Source organism: Barbus barbus, assembly GCF_936440315.1.
Source record: "Barbus barbus genome assembly, chromosome: 16".
In the NCBI taxonomy this organism is placed as follows: domain Eukaryota; kingdom Metazoa; phylum Chordata; class Actinopteri; order Cypriniformes; family Cyprinidae; genus Barbus; species Barbus barbus.
In genome coordinates this window covers 25,895,738-25,917,895 of record NC_136744.1, presented here as the reverse complement: position 1 = coordinate 25,917,895, position 22,158 = coordinate 25,895,738, and the positions used below count along the sequence as shown (strand labels likewise).

Here is a 22,158-nt window from a genome sequence, read left to right as displayed (position 1 = left end):
AAGCCTTTCAAGATAACAAAAAAAAAAGGCATGGCAGATATTTAGGCCAAAGTGGGCGAAGATAAAAAATCTTTATCATTTTATCTTTCTTATTAAAAAATAAGAACGAAGATGGACATAATATACAAATAAAACAAACAGTGCTTTATTTTCAGGTACAATAGGTGTATTTAGCAGGAGCATTCAATGAAATTGAATGAATAAATATTAAAATAAAACTCTACATAGACTGATTCCTAAAGCAACCGTATTAAAGTTTTTCAGTCAAGAACAGTGAGTGATTTTTCTTTTGCGTTTTGTTAACGTTAAATGAATGGTTCCCCCAAAAATAAATATTCTGTCATCTGTCTGTCATAATGTTTTATTTTTATACCATCATTTACTCAAGTTGTTTTAAACCTGAACGAGTTTCTTTCTTCTGCTGAACATAAATGCTATTTTGAAGAACGTGGAAAACCAAACAGTTGCTGGTCCACAGTAGGAAAGAAAAATCCTACGGAAGTCACTGTGGGCCGGCAACTGTTTGGTTACCCTCATTCTTCAAAATATCTTATTTTGGGTTCAGCACAAGAAATTAATAGAGGTTTGGGACAACGTGAGTAAATAATGACCGAAATTAAATGATCCCTTTAATGACAGTCGACAGCATGTTTAGTGTCCTGTCCCTTTAAGACGTGCAGCATCTAATATTCAGGCAATATACAGGTTTCTCTCTTAACTATTTACTTTCATTTTAGAGAACCAACTGAGTCCGTATGTAAACCTTGTGTGTTTTGACAGTATTAGCGTAAAAGATAACTTGAGTAATCAGGCGCTGTTAGACAGGCTTTGTAGTGCGCGTGCTTCAGGTGTATGCGCTCAGAAAAAGCGCACGTCAGACCAGCGCGCAAATTAAACATTTAACCAGCAAGGCTTGTGTGCAAATAATGTACTTTGTGATCGCGTATAAGTGCAGTGTCCTGTCAGAGTAACTCTACTGCTGTATGTCGTGTTGTACAGTATATAGAGACGGCGGCGACAGAACTGTATTTGATATAATGTGCGCTGTAGCACGATACTACGATATTTCTTCAAAAGCAGATCGTGGAGACATTTTTATCGTCCACGATCAGAAATCGTCATGTCGCACACCTCTAGCTGAGATTGAAAGTGACATTCTAGATGCTGTAGTGTGCTTAACTTGTGGTTGACTTTCACATCTTGCTGACCCTCAGGATTTGATCGCTGAGCTGCTGCCCCGGGTTCTTCCTGCCATTACAGAAGGCCTGCGGGATCTGGATGATGATGTTCGTGCAGTGGCAGCAGCAGCTTTGATCCCAGTGGTGGATGGATTGGTTCAATTGCAGCCTGCTAAGGTCTGAGCTGGAAGTTAATTCGAATTTGACAGCTAGTGCAGATATAATAGCCAATGTGGATATCGAGAGCATGCCTAATCAACAGATGCTGATGATCTTAAAGTAGTCTAATGTTGGCCAGTTGGTTTGTCACTGCCAGTGTCTGTGCTTACAGCACTCTGCATGTGATAACTCCTCATTTTTCCAACACATTTAAATCAGTCTAAAGGCCCTGATATACTCAAGTTCTTTTTCATTTAGTTGTTAAAAGAAAGTGGAAATACCAACTTCAATTTCAACTTGAAAACAGCTCTCCAGTGTGTTCTTGATGAACTGAACTATAGAAATAAACCAGAGAAGATTTCAATGTCTAAGAAGGTGGGGGTCTAGAGCACTCCTACCTATTACATGAAAACCATTAGGGCTGTGTGATTTAATCTAATCGCAATTTGAGACGTTGCTATTTGCTAATCGCAAAGCCTGCGATGTGGACACGATATTACTCTGTTCCAGAGCATATGCATGACTGCCAGCCTTGAGTGGCGGTCTTACTAACCAATATAGTGAGCGCACCTCCGTTCTCCCCGATCAGCACTTCTCTAGCCAATTGCATAAACGCCCACCATTTAAAAAGGGTCAGATCGAAAGTTAGGCAAATTAAAACCAAATAAAAACGTATGTAGCTTCGAAATGACAGACAATGAACAAAAAAGGTAATTTGCAAGAGCTGCATCACAACGCATGTCAAGAGCTCCCTTATCGGTTCTGCTTTCAGTACTAGAGAATAAGACACATTTTTAGATGTTTTTATTAGTAGGCTACATGAACGTTATCTTACACGTTTTATCTCCCCAACAGATTAATTTGAAATAAGTTTATAATGCATGTTCGATAATTCAGAAGACCGCACACACAGCCCGTGTCTCTGAATGCTTCTCATACTTGCCCCGCTCTGCCCCACGCTGCGCGTCTCCCGCGTCTCACAGATGAGCCATTTCCACTTGCTGCACACACGCAGCGTGTCTCATAATGCTCTCTTATACTCATGGTCTCACGCCCGGTTCTGCTCCGCAAGTCTCTCACGAGCGCATCTGGCAATATGGACGAGGCCTGACGCACACGCGCAACCTGTCAACTCGCGCCTGGCTCTGCGTTTCAAAACGAATGTAAATTAAGTCTGCTTGCCAATTTCACTTGGATGAAATGAAACATTCAGCACATTTCCCTCTTGTTTGTAAAATCCCAAATACTTAATGAATAAATCAGCCCGTGTAACATACTAATGCTTTAATAATTGACTAAAGAAATAGTTCTTTATTTATAAAAAATAAACAAATCTTTCCTGTGAAATTGAACTTTTATTTACAACTGATCAACGCACATACAGATGTGATGCGCTCAAACGTGCGTGTGACACGCTAGAGCCAGTGAAGTTTTGGTCACGTAATATATGCACTTGCATTTCATACAATCGAATATTAATTGGATTTGAATTGAGCTAGAGTTTTGCTATATTAATTTTAGTATCAATGCTATGAAGGGAATGTTTCTGATGCACTGCCGACCGCTAATATGAAGCAAAAGTTATAATGACTGTTATAATAAGACTTTACCATAAAGCAACATTTGTTGCATTAATTGCGCAACTTCAGTTGTTTTTGTTTTTTTCAAAATGTAACCTATGTTCCTGGTAGGTTTTTTGTTACATTTTAAGACCTTTTGTTTGCACTGAAAAGATGAGAAGATTTGAATATATTTTCATCTTATTACTTCAGTTAGTTTTTTTTTTTTTTTTTTTTTTTCCCAACATCAAAATAACCTATTTTCCCTGTAGGATTTTTGTTACAGTTTGATGCAAAGGTATTAAGATATGAATCTGTTTTTATTATTATTATTATTATTATTATTATTATTATTATTATTGTTATTATTAATAAAATTGTTTTAAATTCACTCATCTTTTGAGGGTGGTTATTTGTCACCTATGGTATCGATTTAGTATCGATACCGAGGTATTACATTCTGGTATCGTACCGAAGCCAAAATTATGGTATCGAGCCATCACTAGCAGGGTAACGTTACTCGTACTGTGCTGGACATTATTGGGAATATTGAGCTGAAGCTTGACTTTGCAAATTTAAACTTGCAATCGCAATATCTGTCAAAAAAAATCGCAATTAGATATTTTCCCCAAAACGCACAGCCCTAATAACCATGAACCAATGGTAGTTTGAAGGTGTTTACCAGCTAAAGTAAACTTTTTCTGGAAAGTTTGCTTTCACAAGTTGTTTTGAACTCCTGAAGCAAACTTAATTTTAGCCTGATTTTGTTTGAAATGGTGTCGTCAGTTCTCTGATTTTTGCTTGAATTAAATCAGGGGATTTCACATCTAGCACTTATTTGCAGCAATTGCTCTGGGTTAATTCCTCCCTATCTATAACCTGTATGTGTGCGTTATAGGTTCCCTTCATTGTGGACACGCTTTGGAATGCCCTGCTGGAGCTGGATGATCTCACAGCTTCGACTAACAGCATCATGACCCTCCTGTCCTCCCTGCTCACTTACCCACAGGTCCGTCAGTGCAGGTGAGAGTTCTCTATTGAAATATGAAAAGAGCTCTCGTGTTCATTGCTATTAAAACCACATTTCCTGACAATGATTAAAGAGAAGCTAAAACCCTGTTTTTCCATTCCCAGCACGCACCAGTCTCTCACAGTGTTGGTTCCTCGAGTATGGCCATTCCTGAGACACACAATCGCCTCTGTTCGTCGGGCTGCCCTGGAGACCCTCTTTACATTGCTTTCCAAAGCTGACCAGGTTGAATAATCTGTGTGAATGATTAGCAAAATTAAAATGCAGTGTTTGACATTTTCAGTTTCAAGTATAATTTCTTTCCTGTTTCTTGCTCTGATTTTTGCTTCTCCCTCCAGAGTTGTGCATTATGGCTGAATCCCATCATGCAGGACATGTTAAGACACATCTTTCAGTCCTGCATCCTGGAGAGCAACCAGGAGATCCTAGAGTTGATACAGAAGGTATTTCTCACTCTGTTCCACTCCTTGAATGTTTTGTCTGATTGATATGTTAATTAGTTTTAATATGTTGATGGATTTCTAGGTGTGGGGGGAGTTATTGCGACAGGCCCCGCAGCAGTATGTGGTGGCGGCCAGCTGTCCTTGGATGGGTGCCTGGCTCTGTTTGATGATGCAAGCGTCACACATCCCAATTGACCCCAACATGCTGCTGGAAGTAAAAGCACGCTTAAAGGTAAGGGTGGAGGTCAAAATCTTTACCTGTACTTTGCTGGAATAAAGAAGAAATTTGACCTTATACTGCATCACACATGCATCTTCAGATGGTTTTACATACATAGACTACCATATTGTGTTTAAAGAAAATACTTTTATTCAGCAGCAATGCATTTAATTGATCAAAAGCATTAAAGGTTTTTTTTGTTTTTAATGAAGAAAAATGCTGTTGTTTTGAAGTTTCTGTTCATTAAAGAATCCTTACAAATATATTAAACCGCTTTTCAACATTGATAAGAAATGTGGTTGATTTAAATTATAATATTTTACAATATTGTATTTTCGATCATATAAAGGTTGCCATGGTGAGACTTTAAAAAATCATTAAAAATCGTGCCAACTCCAAACTTGTACACATGCTAAAAGCTTTCTGCTTGTTTGTCCAAAAGTAATAAGTGCTGAAATAACTCCAAGACAGCAGATTTTACACACTCTAGATTAGCATTCACCAGATTGAGAGAGTGCTTTCCAGTTTCTGTACAGTATGCATCAGACAGTCAGCGAATAGACTGTGGGTGGTCTGTGGGCATGCTGTCAGAGGCTAAGACTAATCCATCCTACAACCTTCACACTTCCCACTCATCCAAACGCAGATCTGCTCTTAGCTTCATTCTGTTATTCTGCAGGATAAGGCTACTGGGAAGACCCGACAGGGATCTGTTCTAGTCAAGGAAACAGTCCAGGAGTACATCGGTGGAGCGGAAACGATTACCGAAGACCATGCCACGCGAGACTATGTGGTGACACGTGCACGTCTAATGGCTGCAAAGTGTGTGTGGGGAAAAATTCTTTTAAAAAATGTTTTTGTTTCCCTGTGCCCCATGTGAGGCTGACTGCTTTTGTGTCCTCCTAGGCTGTTGGGGGCGCTGTGCAGTTGTGTATGTGACCCACGGTTGAATAGCTCTTCTCAGGAACTCCGGCCTGCCGAGTCTCTAGCACAACTTTTACTGTTCCATCTCAATTCCAAATCAGCCCTGCAGCGGATTGCGGTTTCCATGGTGATCTGTGAGTGGGCGGGCCTTCAGAAGGTGAGAACGGGAGATGGTCAATCTCAAGTTTATTTTGAAGCATGTTAATGACTGTTAGTGTTGTCCTTCATCACAGGAGTGTGAGCTGTTGTCCAGCGTGGTTCAGCCCCGATTGCTGGTCATTCTCTCAGAGCAACTCTACTACGACGAGATCGCCATTCCTTTTACTCGCATGCAGAATGAATGTAAACAGCTCATAGCGCAGCTGGCTGATGCCCACATTGATGTGAGCGAACGAATCAACTCCACTGTATTCACCATCGATCAGGCTAATGAGCTGGTTAGTAAAAGACACAGAGATACAAAAACTCATCTATCGGCCCAACCCTAATAAATAATTATTCATGTTAAATATTACATTTACATTATTATTACTACATTCATAAAAAAAACATACTGTGTAAAACATAATTTCTAAAATAATTATTATATTTAATATTTTTGTTATAGTATTAACATATATAAGTGTTGTTGTTATTTCACATGTGTAGAAGTTTTATAGATATCAAAAGGATGCCAAAACTCTGGAGCTCTTTTCCAAAACTATGTGTCTTTTGTAAAGGCAATACCATAATGCTTTGTGATTTTAATCTCAGCAACAAAAAAAACCCCTATACATTTCAGTAAGACGGGGAATAGCAAGGCAACTAAGTACAGCCTGTATATGTACTGTATGCCACACTGAATGAATGTCTCGAATGACTAGTTATTCATCCCCTACTTCTCTCTAGGTCACCACCATCTTCTCAGAATGCACCTCCTCCCTGAACCTCAAATCACGTCAGTTCCAGCTGCTGGACGGTAAGAGGTTGCAGGCTCGTTCCACTGTGTGCGAGACCAGTGCTGAGTGGCAGCAGCTGCAGCTGAGAGTTCATACCTTCGCTGCCTGCGCTGTGGTTGGACTTGCCATGCTGCCGGATAAACTCAATCCTGTTGTCAGGCCCCTGATGGAGGCGGCCCGCCGCGAAGAGAACACGCTCGTCCAGGGTTATGCAGCCTCCAACATTGCCCGCCTGCTGCAGCTGTGCGCTGCTAGATCTCCCTGCCCAAATGGCAAGATCGTGAAGAATCTCTGCAGCTCGGTGTGTGTAGATCCAATGCTCACCCCTAGTGCTGCATGTCCTGTCCCACCAGCTAGCACTCCAACAATACAAGAGAGCAGTAAAGGTGAGAGGAAGACCTTATCTCCGATTCCCATATTTTCATTGGCTATATTTATGAAACATGATCAGAACGAATTTGTGCGTAAATTGTTTGTAAAGTCTCAATTTATTGCAACATTTAAGTGAATTATTTATATAACAATTTCTACTAATTCTATTTTAAATGTCCATTCTAGCTCATTTAAAATTAATTTTATAAAATTTATAACAAAATGCAAAATTGCAACAACTTAGTTTTTTTTTTTTTTTGTTTTTTTTTTATTATTATTATCTTGCCAATCATATTGATAATGTCCAGAAATAAATATTTTGGTGCATCCTGTTTAATTTGCATGTTGTGGTTGAATTTTTAAATGTGAGCCCTGTTGTTTCGGGGGTTTTAGAGGTGTTGTGTATTTGATCTATCCTGCAGCATCTGTGGCAGAGAAGGATGCGATGCATCACATGGTGAATAATACAAAGGGCATCATCACCCTTTATCGGCATCAGAAAGCAGCTTTTGCCATCACCAGTAAGAGAGGACCCACACCCAAAGCCCCCAAAACTACCAACAATGACCTGCCCCTCGGGGGTAGCATTACCACAGAAACAGATGAGGTATTTACAGCGTTATAATTAGCAGCTTTACTTTGTTCTCTTCAGTTATCTCATATGAGTCTCTGTGTAATCCTAACCTAGAGCAAGAAGCCATGTCTTATCCAGAGGAGAGGGGCAGAGTTCTGCTTGATGACAGTTGCCAGGCATTTCGGTAAGGAGTTGACCAAAACTTTGCCATATCTGTGGGAGTCCATGACCGGTCCGCTGAGGAATGCGCTGGATGCTCAGGGATTTGGTATGTCTTCTTTAACTTTGTTCGTAACCTTTTTTTGTTTCCCCAGTTGAGTTTTTGATTTAAAATGAATTGAGATTTGTGAAAAGCTCTTTACAGTTCAGATTAATGTTTCTTAAAGAAGCAGTTCACCAAAAATACAAATGTTATTAAAAATGTGCTCACCTTCAAGGCATTCAAGATGTAAATGAGTTGAGAACAGATTTGGAGAAATGTAGCGTTACGTCATTTGTTCACCAATGGATCCTCGGCAGTGAATTGGTGCTGTCAGAATAAGGCTGTATTTACACTGCAAGTCTTGATGACCAATTCCGATTTTGTGACTCTATCCGATTTTTTGGGACGACGTGCTTGCATTTCTTTTAAAAGTGACCCGTATCCTATGTGTGCATTTTACACTGCACTTGGTGAAACAAGCCAAAAATAGCATTTGACATCAAAAATCAATTTGAATAGTACATTGTTTAATTTATCGACATGAAATTCATATAGAAACGTGTTTGATGCAATAGTTACATCTGTACATCAAAATAATTATATAGCCTAGAACAAATTCTTCAGGACAGTGATGCTCTGCAGAAAGCTTGCGAGTGGAATAATACTCGGGTGGTAGATATTAAGCATGTCACATCGTCTGTGTTTTTATTTTAGTAATTAAAACCAAATGCGTTCATCAGTGATTGTATATCAAAGGCAGGGACATGTTTGTGTGCATTTTTATTTTGTGGTTTCAATGGAAAGAATGAGACTGAAGCGCTCGTCTGTGCACGAGCCGCCATCACTGACATCAACCGCAACTAGCACTCAGCGAAAGCAACACATTTCAGCGTCAGATTGCTTTTTATTTAATACAAATGAACCAAATTAATACTCTGCTACTCAACTAGAGATGTTTAATTTGTCGCAGGTATGTCTGTACCGCAAAAATGTTTAAAAAAATCACTTTTCTATGACGTAGGAGTCGCATTTACAGGGGAATATCCGATTTGTCCGCTTGCACGGCAGGCGCAAATGCACGGATCCTATACATATCTGATTTATTTCCACATATGAATGAGGCCTGAAACCGATCAGAGAATATCGGAATCCATGCTTATAATATTATTATTATTATTATTAATTAATTAATTTATTTATTTATTTATTTAATTTTTTCCCTGCTTACACGGTCGTGGGCCATATCAGATCTGTGCCACACAGGATTTGGGTCACTTGAACCATGCAGTATAAATGCGGCCTAAAAGAGTCCAAACAGCTGATAAAAGTATCACAATGATCCCAAAGTATTCCACACCACTCCAGTATATCGATTAATGTCTTGTGAAGCAAAAAGTTGCATGTTTGTAATAAATCGGTTAATAAGGCATTTTAACTTAAAGTCACAGTTTAAGGCCAAATTATGAGTCCTTACTCCTCCAGTTTCTTCCAGTGAAAAAGTCATTTTCCTGTTGTTCTCTCACATTAAAATTCAGACATGCGTATTTGAACTAATATATCTTAAATGACCTGAGGATAAATTTCTGTCTTCAGGTGAACTATTCATTTAGTAAATGCTCTTCCTGCTCCTCATTTGGTGTTTGTTGCAGATTCCAGCCAGTTGCTGAAGCAGGGAGACCCGGTTGCTCAGGAGCTTGTGAACTCTCTGCAGGTGCTGGAGGTCACAGCAGGAGCCATGTCTCAAGAGCTCATCCCTTTAGTATGGACACACGGGCACACATGCAACATTCAAGAACATCTAGTATTAATATATGAACAATGGCGGTTTTAACCGGTCTCCTGTTGCCTCTATATCTGCAGTTGATGGAGCAGTTGCCTCTCCTTTGCACCTGTCTGCAACATCCATACACAGCCGTACGTCACATGGCCGCGCGCTGTGTGGGCGTGCTCAGCAAGATCGCTACTATGGAGACCATGAATGTGTTCCTGGAACATGTGCTACCCTGGTTGGGTGCTATTGATGACAACACCAAGCAGGAGGGAGCCATCGAAGCTCTGGCTTGTATCCTCTGCATGTCACAAATGAAAATCAAGCTCTTTTCTTGTATTTAAAAAATGCCTTTGTATTTCACGTAGGTGTTAAATTACTCTATTTCTAAGAATTTAGGAAGCACTATAAGGCGTACTACCAGTTTGGGGTCAGTAAGATGATGATGATTATTATTAGTAGTAATAAGAAATTAATTATTTTACTCTGTAAGGACACATTTAATGAATCAAAAGGGACAGTAAAACATTTATGATGTTGTAAAAGATTTCTATTTCAAATATATTTAAAAATGTTTCTTGAGGTGCAAATCAGCCTATTAGAATGATTTCTGAAGGATCATGTGACACTGAAGACTGGAGTAATGATGCTGGAAATTCAGCTGTGCATCATAGGAAAAATTTAACTGTAAAATGTATTAAAATGGGAAACTGTTAAATTGTAATATTGTTTTGATCAAATACATGCAGCCTTGGTGGTCTTAAAACCCTAAACACACTCCACGATGTTCGGCTGACCGACCTTATCCCTACTACTTTTGCCGCTTCCAGTTTTTTTCAACACACACAAATACAAGTGCTAAAATGTGAATTATCATGCTCTTTTTGTTTACTACTACCTGATGGCATTTTATTCTTTTATAGTAGAGTACGAGTCAATAGGTTTCATCATTGTACAGTCTACACACATTATTATATTAGATCCATGTCGCACAGTGTGACATGCAGTGATCTGGGTTTAAGAGACTTCAAAGCCATAAAATCTTACCGACCTCAAACTTTCAGACGCTAGTGTACAAAAATGAAAGTGTGTACAGTGTCGTTCAGGACACAAATATTATCCTGAGCACAGCGTTCAGGTGTGATGGAGCAATTAGATGTGGATATTGTGCCCTACATCGTGCTGTTGGTGGTCCCTGTGTTGGGCCGTATGAGTGACCCCTGTGACAGCGTGCGATTCATGGCCACGCAGTGCTTTGCAACCCTGATCCGACTGCTTCCTCTTGAGGTGAGTGATGGGCCTGTCGCAATCAATATATCGACTTACCGCACAATATATTTACGTGACCTCAATTTTTGGTGACTCAATATATTGGCCATTATATTTACATAAAAATGTATGTCACAATGTTTTTTGCATTCAACTTGCACCCATGTCTCTTGCAGCTTCTCATACATAACATGGTGTAGTGATGAGGTACTAGTTCAAATTTAAAAAGTGCTTCAAAAAAATTTGAATCTCAAATCAAATTCAAATTTTATTTGTCACATACATATACATACGTAGTACGACATGTAGTGAAATGTATTGTACGACTGTCCAACATATTGTCCAACAAAATTAAGAAAAACCTCAAGTTTACAAAAATACAAATAGAAAAAGTACAGTAAACATATATACAGAATAAACTAGCAATAAAATAACAAATAGATATGAGAATAAAAAATAGAATATGATTCTATATAGATTCTATAAAAAGTAAAGTGTATGTCAGTGATAAAGTGTCCGTGTGCTGTGCTGTGCAGTGCAGTAAAGTGTATAAGTGAGTAAAAGGATACTAAAGACAAAGACAAATGGCATGTAAGTCCCACTCATTTATCCTTTCGTAACCTTCTACAAATTAGTGCAGATTGTACTTGAAAAATGTGCAAAGTGGAAGTGTGGGGTGATGTGATTAGAGTGGAGAGTGGTTTAGACTCCGAATGGCCTGCGGGAAGAAGCTCCTCCTCATTCTCTCTGTGTTCGCCTTCATGGAGCGGAAGCGCCTCCCTGAACGCAGCAGAGAAAAGAGTCCATTGTTGGGATGGCTGAGGTCCTTCACTATCTTCCTGGCCCTGGTCAGGCACCGCTTGCTGTAGATGTCCTGCAGGTTAGGGAGCTCGGTGTGAATGGTACGTTCCGCTGAACGCACCACCCTCTGGAGGGCTCGTCTGTCCTGCATAGTGCAGTTCCCGAACCAGGAAGTGATGCTGCCCGTCAGGACGCTCTCGATGGTGCAGGTGTAAAAAGTCTTAAGCACCCGAGAGGGAAGTCTAAAGTCCTTTAAGCGTCTCAGATGGTACAGACGCTGCCTGGCCTTCTTCACCAGGGTGCTGGTATGACAGGACCAGGTCAAGTCCTGCGTGATGTGAACACCCAGGTATCTGAAGCTGTCCACTCTCTCCACTGGAGTCCCGCTGATCGTGATCGGCTGGTACGACCGCTCCTGCTTCGTACTGAAGTCCACTATCAGCTCCTTAGTTTTGCTGATGTTCAGGTGTAGACTATTCACCTGGCACCAACTCTCCAGGTTCTTAATCTCCTGTATGTAGGCCGTCTCGTCGTTGTCTGAGATCAGGCCCAACACAACAGTGTCATCAGCAAACTTGATGGTGGTGGAGTTGGAAGTGGCCACACAGTCATAAGTGTACAGTGAGTACAGCAGGGGGCTCAGAACACAACCTTGAGGGGCTCCAGTGCTTAGGGTGATGGAGGATGAGGTGTGTTTACCCATCCGTACGGCTTGCTGTCTGTCCTTCAGGAAGCTGGAGATCCATTGGCACAAGGATGTGCTGAGACCAAGGACCTCCAACTTGGAGGTGAGTGTGGAGGGAATTATGGTGTTAAACGCTGAACTGTAGTCCACAAACAGCATTTTTACATAATTCCCTTTTCTGCAGTCCAGGTGACTTGTTGTGGTGTGGAGGAGGTGTGAGATGGCATCCTCCGTGGAGCGGTTATGTCTGTATGCAAACTGTAGTGGATCCAGTGTGTCTGGTAGTGATGCAATGATGAAGTCTCTGACCAGTCTCTCAAAGCACTTCATCACCACTGATGTGAGGGCTACAGGGCGATAGTCGTTTAGGCAGGTGGGCTGCGGTTTCTTGGGGACAGGAACAATGGTGGACTGCTTAAAGCATGAGGGGACTATGGACTGTTCCAGGGAGAGGTTGAAGATCTCGGTGAACACCGGTGCTAGCTGGTCAGCGCAGGCCTTCAGAACCCGACCTGTGATGCCATCTGGTCCTGCTGCCTTCCTGATGTTCACTCTCTTGAATGCCCTCCTCACGTCATGCTCCTTGATGGTGAATACGTTGTCCTCACCGGCTTCCTCAGCGTGCATGCAGTTAGCACTGCTAGCGCCGTTAGCGAGATTAGCTGCAGCCTCGAAGCGAGCATAAAAAGTGTTCAGCTCGTCAGCCAGAGAGGCGTCCGCATTCCCCGATCTGGAGGGTGGTGTTTTATAGTCCGTGATGGTTCTAAGTCCCTGCCACAGGCTCCTAGAGTCGCCATGTTGGAATTGCGACTCTAGTTTCCTCCCGTAGCGCTGCTTCGCCTCCTTCACCGATCTGCGCACGCTGTAAGATGCAGCCTTGTAATCATCCATGTTCCCGGTGATGAGCCCTGTGTTGTAGGCAGCGGAGCGGGATCTCAGGGCGTCGCGGATGGTTTTATCCACCCACGGCTTCTGGTTGGGAAACGTCCTGATGATGGTTTTCTGCACCGTATCATCCATTAGTTTCTCTATAAATCCCACAACCGCTTCCGTAAACAAGCTGACGTCATCAGAGCTGCGCCGGAACATGTCCCAGTCTGCGTCATCTAGCGCGTCCTGCAGAGCGGCCACCGATTGGTCCGTCCAGCGTTGGACCTCCCTCTGCACCGGGGCTTCCTGTTTCAGCCTCTGTTTGTAAACAGGCATGAGGAAGATGGCGGCGTGGTCCGATTTCCCAAACAGTGGTTGTGACTGTGCCTTGTAGCCGTTCTTATATGGGGTGTAACAGTGATCTAATGTCCTTTCGCCCCTGGTGGGGCAGCTGATGTGCTGATGGAAGTTCGGCAGTGCACGCTTGAGGTTGGCACTGTTGAAATCTCCCAAAACAATGAATGCGGCGTCCCGGTGCTGTGTCTGGTGAAGGTGTAGTGTTTCATGTAAATCCCATATCGCAGTGTCCGTGTCCGCTTGAGGTGGAATATAAACGGCACTGACGATGACCGAGCTAAATTCCCGAGGGAGATAAAAAGGGCGACATTTGATGGTCAGAAGTTCAAGATTCGGTGTGCAGGAGCGTGAGAGGGGAACAGTGCTCGCGCTGTCGCACCAGTGCTCGTTCACCATCAGACATACTCCACCTCCCCTAGTCTTCCCCGAGTCCAGCGTTCTGTCCATGCGGTAAACCGAGAAGAACTCGGCCGGCTGGATGGCGTGGTCTGGTACCGCTGGGTTCAGCCATGTCTCGGTGAAGCAGAGAAGGTTGCAGTCCCGAATGTCCCTCTGGAACCTGACTCTTGCCCTGAGGTCATCGAGTTTGTTATCCAGCGACTGGACATTGGCGAGCAGGACACTTGGTAAGGGAGCGCGGTGTGCGCGAGCCCTCAGCCTGTTCCTGACGCCAGCTCGTTTCCCTCGAGGACGCCGGTACGGGTCGCGTCCTTTGTTCCTCCTCAGGATCTCGCTTGGCCAGGATGGGTCCGGGTTCAAAATCGGCGAAAGGTTAGTGCATTGTGCACCAATAGAAATAAGAGTGGCCCTGTCGTATGTAAGAATGGCCATCTTACAAAAAGAAACCGGTGTTTATAGTTAACAATACGAAAAAATAACAAAAAAAGACAAAGTTTGGTCGGAGCAGTCGTGACGGCAGCCGATCTCACCGGCGCCATCTTCAAAAAAAAAAAAGAATCTGCAAATCTGCCTTGTTTAGGGATATGTGCCTTTGTGCATAGGGACATCTGTTTTTCAGCAATAGTGTGCACCCTTAATTTACAGAGAAAAGAAGGCCTGGGAAAAAGTTCTTCGTGCATTTTTTCTTTTTTCTACTTGTTACTTTCAGGGATTAAAGTTCTCTGGCGTATGGCTGCATTAAAAACAGCTGTCATTTGAAAGTGTGTAGGCCTTCTTGCATTATTATGCTGTTATATTATGATTATATGTGACCCTGGACCACAAAACCAGTCATATGGGGTAAATGTTTTAAAAGATAAATGAATGTATACGCTTTCCATTGATGTATGGATTGTTAGGATAGGACAATATTTGGCTGAGATATAACTATTTGAAAATCTGGAATCTGAGGGTGCAAAAAAATGTAAATACTGAGAAAATCCAAGTTGTCCAAATGAAGTTCTTAGCCATGAATATTACCAATCAAAAATGTATTTATGGTAAGAAATTTACAAAATATATTGATGGAACATGATCTTTACTTAATATCCTAATGATTCTGGGGAAATATATCGCACAACACAAAGTTATCGTGACCGGCCTAGTGAGCGATCAGTAACAAGCATAGTCCAGCATTCATGCATCTCATAATTTCTAATAATGCAAGACTTTCAGCTAAGAGTTTGAAGTGAGGGATGTTGAGGCATGTCTGTTCTCAGTACAGTGGAACTCATCTTTTTGTTGCACAACTTTTGTGCAGCTATTTTCCTTTTCATCTTAGTTTTTTGTTCCTTTCAGGCTGGGATCCCAGACCCGCCGTCTATGTCTGAAGATCTAATTCGACAGAAGGCCAGAGAACGACACTTCCTCGAGCAGCTGCTTGATGGAAGGAAACTGGAAAATTATAAGATTCCTGTGCCCATCAAAGCAGAGCTCAGGAAATACCAGCAGGTGTGTTTGCTTTTTACGCTTCTGTCCATGGAAGTGTCTTTATTTTTCATTAAATTTTTTGGCAAATCCAGGGGTTTAAATTAGTCTTATAACTGTAATTAACAAAAGTCTGACTGCATAAATTGCTGGTGATTTGATTCTGAAGTTCGTCCTGCTCTCTTTTGTAGGATGGAGTGAACTGGTTGGCATTTTTGAACAAGTACAAGCTTCATGGGATCTTGTGTGATGATATGGGTCTGGGTAAGACCCTGCAGTCCATCTGTATTCTGGCAGGCGATCATTTCCTCAGGTACATTCCAAACCAACTTCATCCTTCATAGAGCTTTGCAGCATTTCTATATACTTAAAATGCCTGACTTTATTTGACCTGCTAAACAATGTTGCTGCATGTGTGCAGGGCTCAGGAGTACGCCAGGTCAAAGGCTCCCGACTGTTGCCCTTTGCCCTCCATAGTCGTGTGTCCGCCCACCCTGACGGGACACTGGGTGGATGAGGTTGGGAAGTTCTGCTCTAAAGATTATCTCAATCCTCTGCACTATACTGGCCCCCCTACTGAAAGAGCATGGTACCATCATAAGAAATTACTTGAGTAAATATAGAGTTGTTGTCCAGTTTAAGCAATTGAATAGGAAATGCAGTTTTCCGTTTCATTCTATGCAGGTTGCAGCACCAGGTGAAGAAACACAATCTTGTTGTTGCCTCGTATGATGTTGTTAGAAATGACATTGACTTTTTCAGGTAGCAACTCCTTAATTACGTTTATCATTCTCAGACTTCATATACAGTGGGATGAAAGAAAGCGTCATTGTTTCAATGTTATTTTCTCATACAGGGATATTAAATTTAATTACTGCATCCTTGACGAGGGTCACGTCATAAAGAATGGAAAGACCAAACTTTCTAAAGCGATCAAGCAGTTAACTGCCAACTACAGAATAATCCTCTCAGGAACGCCCATTCAGGTGAGAATTGAACTCTTGGATGGCTTGTATACGGTACTGTTCAAAACTTGGGGTCAGTGTCAATAGTATTGTTTTTAAAGGAGACAGTTCAGAAGACATTACTCCAGTCTTCAGTGTCACATGGTCCTTCAGTGATTACAACGATGCAGTTTTTTCAGAATTCATTAATGATTAGAAAGTTAAGAACAGTATTTATTTGAAATAGAAAATTAGAAATGCCTTTCTGTCACTTTTGATGAATTTAATGTCGTTGCTGAATAAAGTAGACTATTCAGTTATTTAAAAACAAATCTTACTGACCCAAACCTCATGATAGTGTGCCTTTTTTAGATTTTGCTGACATGAATTTTGGCTCAAAACACTATCAAGTTTGAATTTGACAAGCTAATGCCTGTACTTGTGTTTTTTTGTCTCTGTAGAACAATGTTCTGGAGTTGTGGTCTCTCTTTGACTTCCTGATGCCAGGCTTTCTTGGTACTGAGCGTCAGTTTGCTGCCCGCTACGGGAAGCCCATCCTCGCCAGTCGAGATGCTAAAAGTTCCTCACGTGAACAGGAAGCAGGTGTGATTTTTCACATTGTAGGACCACAGTACAGAGCATAAAAATTGAAGAAAAGCTTCAGACCGAGAAGTCTAAGGGAATCACTTGAGACTGAATCCTATTTTGAGACATGAAGGTTTTTTTTCCCGTTGTGACTGTTTCAGGTGTTTGATTTTATGAAGCAGCTCTTTAAGTCGTTTTAATAATGTTGCTATCTTTGGTCTAATGTGTTGATGTGTGCTTTTCAGGTGTGCTGGCAATGGAAGCGCTGCACAGACAAGTTCTGCCCTTCTTACTGAGGAGAATGAAGGATGATGTGCTTCAAGATCTGCCACCCAAGATCATACAAGATTACTACTGCAACCTCAGTCCTCTACAGGTACTAAACACAAACAAAGGATGTTTATCAAGGATGTGGCTGGTGATTACAGCAAGATTCTGTGATTTTCATTGTGTGTCAGAGAGGATCTGTACAGTGCCACTACAAACTGCTACTAAGAAAGCTAAAGTGAACTATGCACAAAAACATTAGAAACCCTTTAGTTAATATGAAATAAGGGAATTATTATTAAATATTAGTAACACAACTTTCGTTCTTTCACCTGTGCCTGCTCAGGTTCAACTGTATGAGGACTTTGCCAAATCTCGCGCAAAGGTGAACGTGGATGAAGTTTTTTCCACAGCGTCTGTGCAAGAGGAAGAGAAACCCAAATTAAAGGCCACCGGACACGTCTTCCAGGTTGATCCCAGGAAGTCTTATAAGAGCATAAGATGATCCTCCTCTCAGTCGAATAGTCTGTAATGTTCTCGTTGGATGTTTCAGGCTCTGCAGTATCTGAGGAAGCTGTGTAATCACCCAGCACTGGTACTCACCCCTCAACACCCAGAGTACAAACACATCACAGAACAGCTGATCAGCCAGCACTCCAGCCTCAGAGACATTCAGCACGCCCCAAAACTCTCAGCCCTCAAACAGGTGCGTCCACTTATCTGTACCACCAAAACATGCCCTTGTTACAAGGTAGAAATGCCTGCGAAAACAGACCATATCAATATCAGACCATTCTTAGATACTTCATTCCCGATAACACTTGCTTTCATTGTAGAAAACCACCTGCTAGTCTGTTTTTCAAAAGATAACTTCTTATCTACCACTTTCCGGGTGCCCAAGGTTGCAGAGGTATATACATTTTAGGATAGAAATGAGCTGTCAGGATTTTAAGGAGTTTTACACGTATATCTCAGCCTGTAGCATCTCCCATCTCTGGTACTTCCTTCTGTATCCTCTATTCATAAGCGCAGGCATGAGGCCTACAGTCTGTCAGTTTGTCCTTGATGCCTTCAAATGCACCCAGCTCAAATATGAGGCCAATTAACTTTCACAAACATGAAAGTAACTTCTTCGGTCCTTTTCTGTAAGATAAAACATTTTAATCAATATCAGCTATTTTAGTGACTTTAATATTAGGTGACACTGATTTAAAATGAGTGTTTTTATTGATATCAGCAATCTTATTTAAATTGTTAATATCATCTATATCTATATATATCTATCCATCTCTCGCTCTCATCGGTCTTAATCCAATATTTTCATTTTGAACAAGAGGAAATAAAAACCCCATCCAATAATGGAAGATGATGATTTAAGGTTTTTTTTTTTTTTTTTTTTTTTTTTTTTTTTAATACATATCAGCGTGTAGTGTAAATCAGACACATTTTTTTTTCTTTTTCATCAAATGACATCTAGTGCAAAATACGAACAAACAACACAGTAGTAACAGAAGCATGTGTTTATTTTTGCTCTGTTCCCTGTAGCTGTTGTTGGACTGTGGACTGGGTTCTGCTGGAGCAGCTGATGGCGGCACCGAGGCTGTGGTGGCCCAACACCGCGTTCTGATCTTCTGCCAGCTGAAGAGCATGCTGGACATCGTGGAGCATGACCTGCTTAAAGCACAGCTGCCCACAGTCACTTACCTCAGGCTGGATGGAAGCGTTCAGGCCGGCCTCAGACACTCTATAGTCTCTAGGTGAAACAGCCACGCAAACTACCCTGGAAATATTTCATCTTCAATTTGGGTCACTATATGGGTTTTATTTTTTTTATTTTTTTCCTTCTACAGGTTCAATAATGACCCATCCATAGATGTTCTGCTGCTCACTACCCATGTGGGTGGGCTGGGTTTGAATCTGACTGGAGCAGATACTGTGGTGTTTGTGGAGCACGACTGGAACCCCATGAGAGACTTGCAGGCCATGGATCGAGCTCACAGAATAGGACAGGTAAGGAGGAATTTAGCTTTTTTTGGCTGATTTAAAGTGTTTTTGGTTGCGCTTTTTTTTTGAATTTTTTTTTTTTGTTACCCACATTTATTTATTCATCTTGTTACTGACACATTTCCACAAAAAATCAGATTCTGACATCTATTTATACTAAAGTCATGTTACAAAAATAGGGAAAAATCAGATTTTTGTGCCACATGTGAACGTTTGCATCCATACCACTAATGCATGTCTGTGTGTTTCAGAAACGTGTGGTGAATGTGTATCGTCTCATCACACGGGGCACGCTGGAGGAGAAGATCATGGGTCTGCAGAAATTTAAGATGACCATTGCGAATACAGTCATCAGCCAAGAGAACGCCAGCCTGCAGAGCATGGGCACAGAACAGCTGCTCAACCTCTTCACACTGGACAAGGTCAGTCCTTACAGACTGTTGCATGCATAAAAATCACCATCCCACGAGGCAGCACTGCCTTAAACGCTGGTTTTCCACATTAATTTCTGCACAAACATGCATTTAATACAAGGGAAAGACAGAAATGCGCATTCATACTGATGCTTTGTGTTGATGTTTAGGATAAAGCAGAGAAGAGCGAGGCGGCAGCATCGTCGTCCTCTGGTAAAACCAGTATGAAGTCTGTTATGGATGGGCTGGGTGACCTGTGGGACCAACAGCAGTACGAGAATGAATATGACCTGGACGGCTTCATGCACTCACTTAAATGAGCCCAGATCAACATGCACAACAAAACCAGAAATGACTTGAAACCATCTGATTGGTCAACGGAGAGATGTGCGCAAGCACTGTAGCTATGGGCCTTAAACACTCCAGTCTAATGCTTGTCACAGTCTTACAGCTCTTCCTCTTCTTGTAGGTTCCTACAATTCACTCGAGATTTGAGATCTAAAACGGTCCGTTATTAATGTCACTGGAGGAAGTCTTAAAAGCTAATCTTACAAAATTGAGTGTTGTACAGATGACATTTGAACCTCAGGATTTCCAGAACTCACCATCAGTATCCATGACGACGGTATTTCAGAAGTGAATGAAGGGAGCTGGTGAACGCACTGAAACGCTTCCGTGATTGCGTAGAATGACTGGATCTGTTCATCCAGACCACTAGGAGGCGCTTGACTAACTCCTGTAGGATTAAGAAGGGCTTGTAGCTGCTGCTCCATCTGAAATCTTAAAAAGAAATGCACTGACAGATCTTTATGTACAGCTGGAAGAGCAGAAGGACAATGGCCTCGGAAACATTGTAGAGTTTTAAAAGGAAAAGATAGAACTAAATATTTCTGTTATTTGCCTTTTTGGGTAAGCTGGTAGAATTTTAATAAATTCTAATGAGCTCTGTTTAAAATGTCTTGTATGTGTCTGTCTGCATCTACGGAGTATTTAAAGGTCATGTATTACAGAATTCACTAAAGTGTGTATATAATATCCCAATATGTACATTTATGCCAAAATAAATCAAATCAAATAATCCAAGCAAATTGCACCAAAAAAAAAAAACAAATACTACATGACACTTAAATGCTTCATTATGTGTGGTATAGCTGTTCATATATTATTTTAATGTATTATTTTTAAACCGCAGCCAGATAAATATTGTTTTAATACAGTAAAGAGAGCAATTGGGACAGGTGGGTAAACTTTAGCCTTTATTGGAATTTGTTTTTGGGTGGGTGTTTGAAAAATGCCTATATTGGCATCAGCTGTTTGTTGATTTTATATAAAAATAAGCCCCATTAGAAGCTATTTTAATATTTTAGATAATTTTAATTATTTTCCAACACTTCCTGCAGCAGGTGGTTGATTTGTTTTTGCTTCAGCAGTGAAATTTTACAAGAAGAGTACGAGACCGTGCAAAAGATGACCATGTTTCACAGTGTCATACAATTACATTTAATAAGATTTGCTGTTTCGTACAGAAAAGGGAAAACTCGTGAAGGTGGGAAAAGCTAGTAAGCATTAGCAGCACTGCGCTTATTTAAAAAATCCTTTAATCACAGTTTTACTGCAAAGTTACACAAGCAGAGGTCCAAGATCATCTCAAAGCCTTGCGAAGATGGAACCAGATGTGAAATTGAAACCAAAAGTTAAACCGCATTGGGAAAAAATGGGTTTTTACTAATTTTAAAAAATGACAAATGGAGCTAAAAGTGTGGTAGAAGAGAAAAACCACAAGCCAAAATGACCTGGCTTGATATTAGACAAGATTTTTTGTTTTTTGTGAAGGTGTCACTAAACACAGGACATTTTATAACTATACAGCACAGCTTCTAAAAGGATTCAAATGGTTGCAATATAGGAAACTCTTCAGACAAAGATGGTTTGAAAGAAAACGAGGTACATCTTAGTCAAACATGAAAATTCCCTTGACTGTGTTTCAAAGGCCATTACTACCATCAAATCTACTCCACTACACTCTGCTCATAAATAAAATGCATTCATGGAAATATCATGTCTCTCAGTTAAATACACACTATATTGTAGAGCTTCATGATTTTATGTCTTGACTGGGTTTCACCACAACGACCTCACATTTGCTCCATTCTGCCGTTATTTTGTTTATTGCCCATTCATCGTTACATTTCAATCACACATTACTAACCATGATTGCTGTTGATTTTTTTCTCCCCAATCACACTTATGTAAGCAACAAGCTTTGCATTTCAAAAATCTAGACATTTTAGTAACACTATTACAAAGTTTTCAACTTAAAAACAAAAAAAGTACAAATTAGCATAAAGTTAATTCCACATAAAAATACAAAATAATATTAACGACATTGACCAGATATGAAAGTCTCCCCAGAAATAGCTAACATTAATGGTTGAGGAATAAGTGTAAAGAAAAATCAAAAATATGTAAATGTTTTAATAGTCTTTTTTTGCAAAAAATCTCTAAAAAATAATGAAAAAATTTCTCCGTACAAAGGCTACATTACTACTGGAAGGTACTAGCACGTCGAGTAAATACACAGTAGAAAATGATTTTAGTGAATCACAATGCTCGCAATGAAAATAAATCTGCAATAAAGATTTATGCCTTTTTTTTTTTCTTTTTTACAAACCGTACAAACAGTATTGCACATTACAACAAAGAATCGAGGTTCTCAGCCTTTTAAAAAAG

General features: G+C 40.8%; 2 protein-coding genes across 3 annotated transcripts in view; one reads left to right on the top strand and one right to left on the bottom strand.

Moving 5' to 3' along the window:
* The window catches only part of LOC306882654 (TATA-binding protein-associated factor 172-like), a 31,849-nt gene extending 11,326 nt beyond the window's left edge, over positions 1–20,523 (top strand). For both annotated transcript variants that reach the window (XM_079437453.1, XM_079437454.1), the window contains exons 12-38: positions 1,215–1,355; positions 3,795–3,919; positions 4,031–4,151; positions 4,265–4,369; positions 4,452–4,601; positions 5,269–5,411; positions 5,496–5,670; positions 5,747–5,950; positions 6,402–6,837; positions 7,246–7,430; positions 7,512–7,665; positions 9,249–9,358; positions 9,460–9,661; positions 10,506–10,654; positions 15,087–15,239; positions 15,407–15,528; positions 15,637–15,804; positions 15,900–15,977; positions 16,072–16,201; positions 16,621–16,762; positions 16,990–17,120; positions 17,358–17,480; positions 17,565–17,717; positions 18,557–18,768; positions 18,862–19,021; positions 19,267–19,437; positions 19,599–20,523. In XM_079437453.1, the coding sequence (XP_079293579.1) occupies positions 1,215–1,355; positions 3,795–3,919; positions 4,031–4,151; positions 4,265–4,369; positions 4,452–4,601; positions 5,269–5,411; positions 5,496–5,670; positions 5,747–5,950; positions 6,402–6,837; positions 7,246–7,430; positions 7,512–7,665; positions 9,249–9,358; positions 9,460–9,661; positions 10,506–10,654; positions 15,087–15,239; positions 15,407–15,528; positions 15,637–15,804; positions 15,900–15,977; positions 16,072–16,201; positions 16,621–16,762; positions 16,990–17,120; positions 17,358–17,480; positions 17,565–17,717; positions 18,557–18,768; positions 18,862–19,021; positions 19,267–19,437; positions 19,599–19,748 (4,293 nt within the window). In that variant the 3' untranslated portion in view covers positions 19,749–20,523. The remainder of the gene's footprint in view (positions 1–1,214; positions 1,356–3,794; positions 3,920–4,030; positions 4,152–4,264; positions 4,370–4,451; positions 4,602–5,268; positions 5,412–5,495; positions 5,671–5,746; positions 5,951–6,401; positions 6,838–7,245; positions 7,431–7,511; positions 7,666–9,248; positions 9,359–9,459; positions 9,662–10,505; positions 10,655–15,086; positions 15,240–15,406; positions 15,529–15,636; positions 15,805–15,899; positions 15,978–16,071; positions 16,202–16,620; positions 16,763–16,989; positions 17,121–17,357; positions 17,481–17,564; positions 17,718–18,556; positions 18,769–18,861; positions 19,022–19,266; positions 19,438–19,598) is intronic.
* Positions 20,034–22,158, bottom strand: part of LOC306882655 (cytoplasmic polyadenylation element-binding protein 3-like) — a 56,575-nt gene continuing 54,450 nt past the window's right edge. Inside the window, exon 12 of the mRNA XM_079437456.1 lies at positions 20,034–20,208. The gene's annotated coding sequence lies outside the window, so the exon portion shown is untranslated. The remainder of the gene's footprint in view (positions 20,209–22,158) is intronic.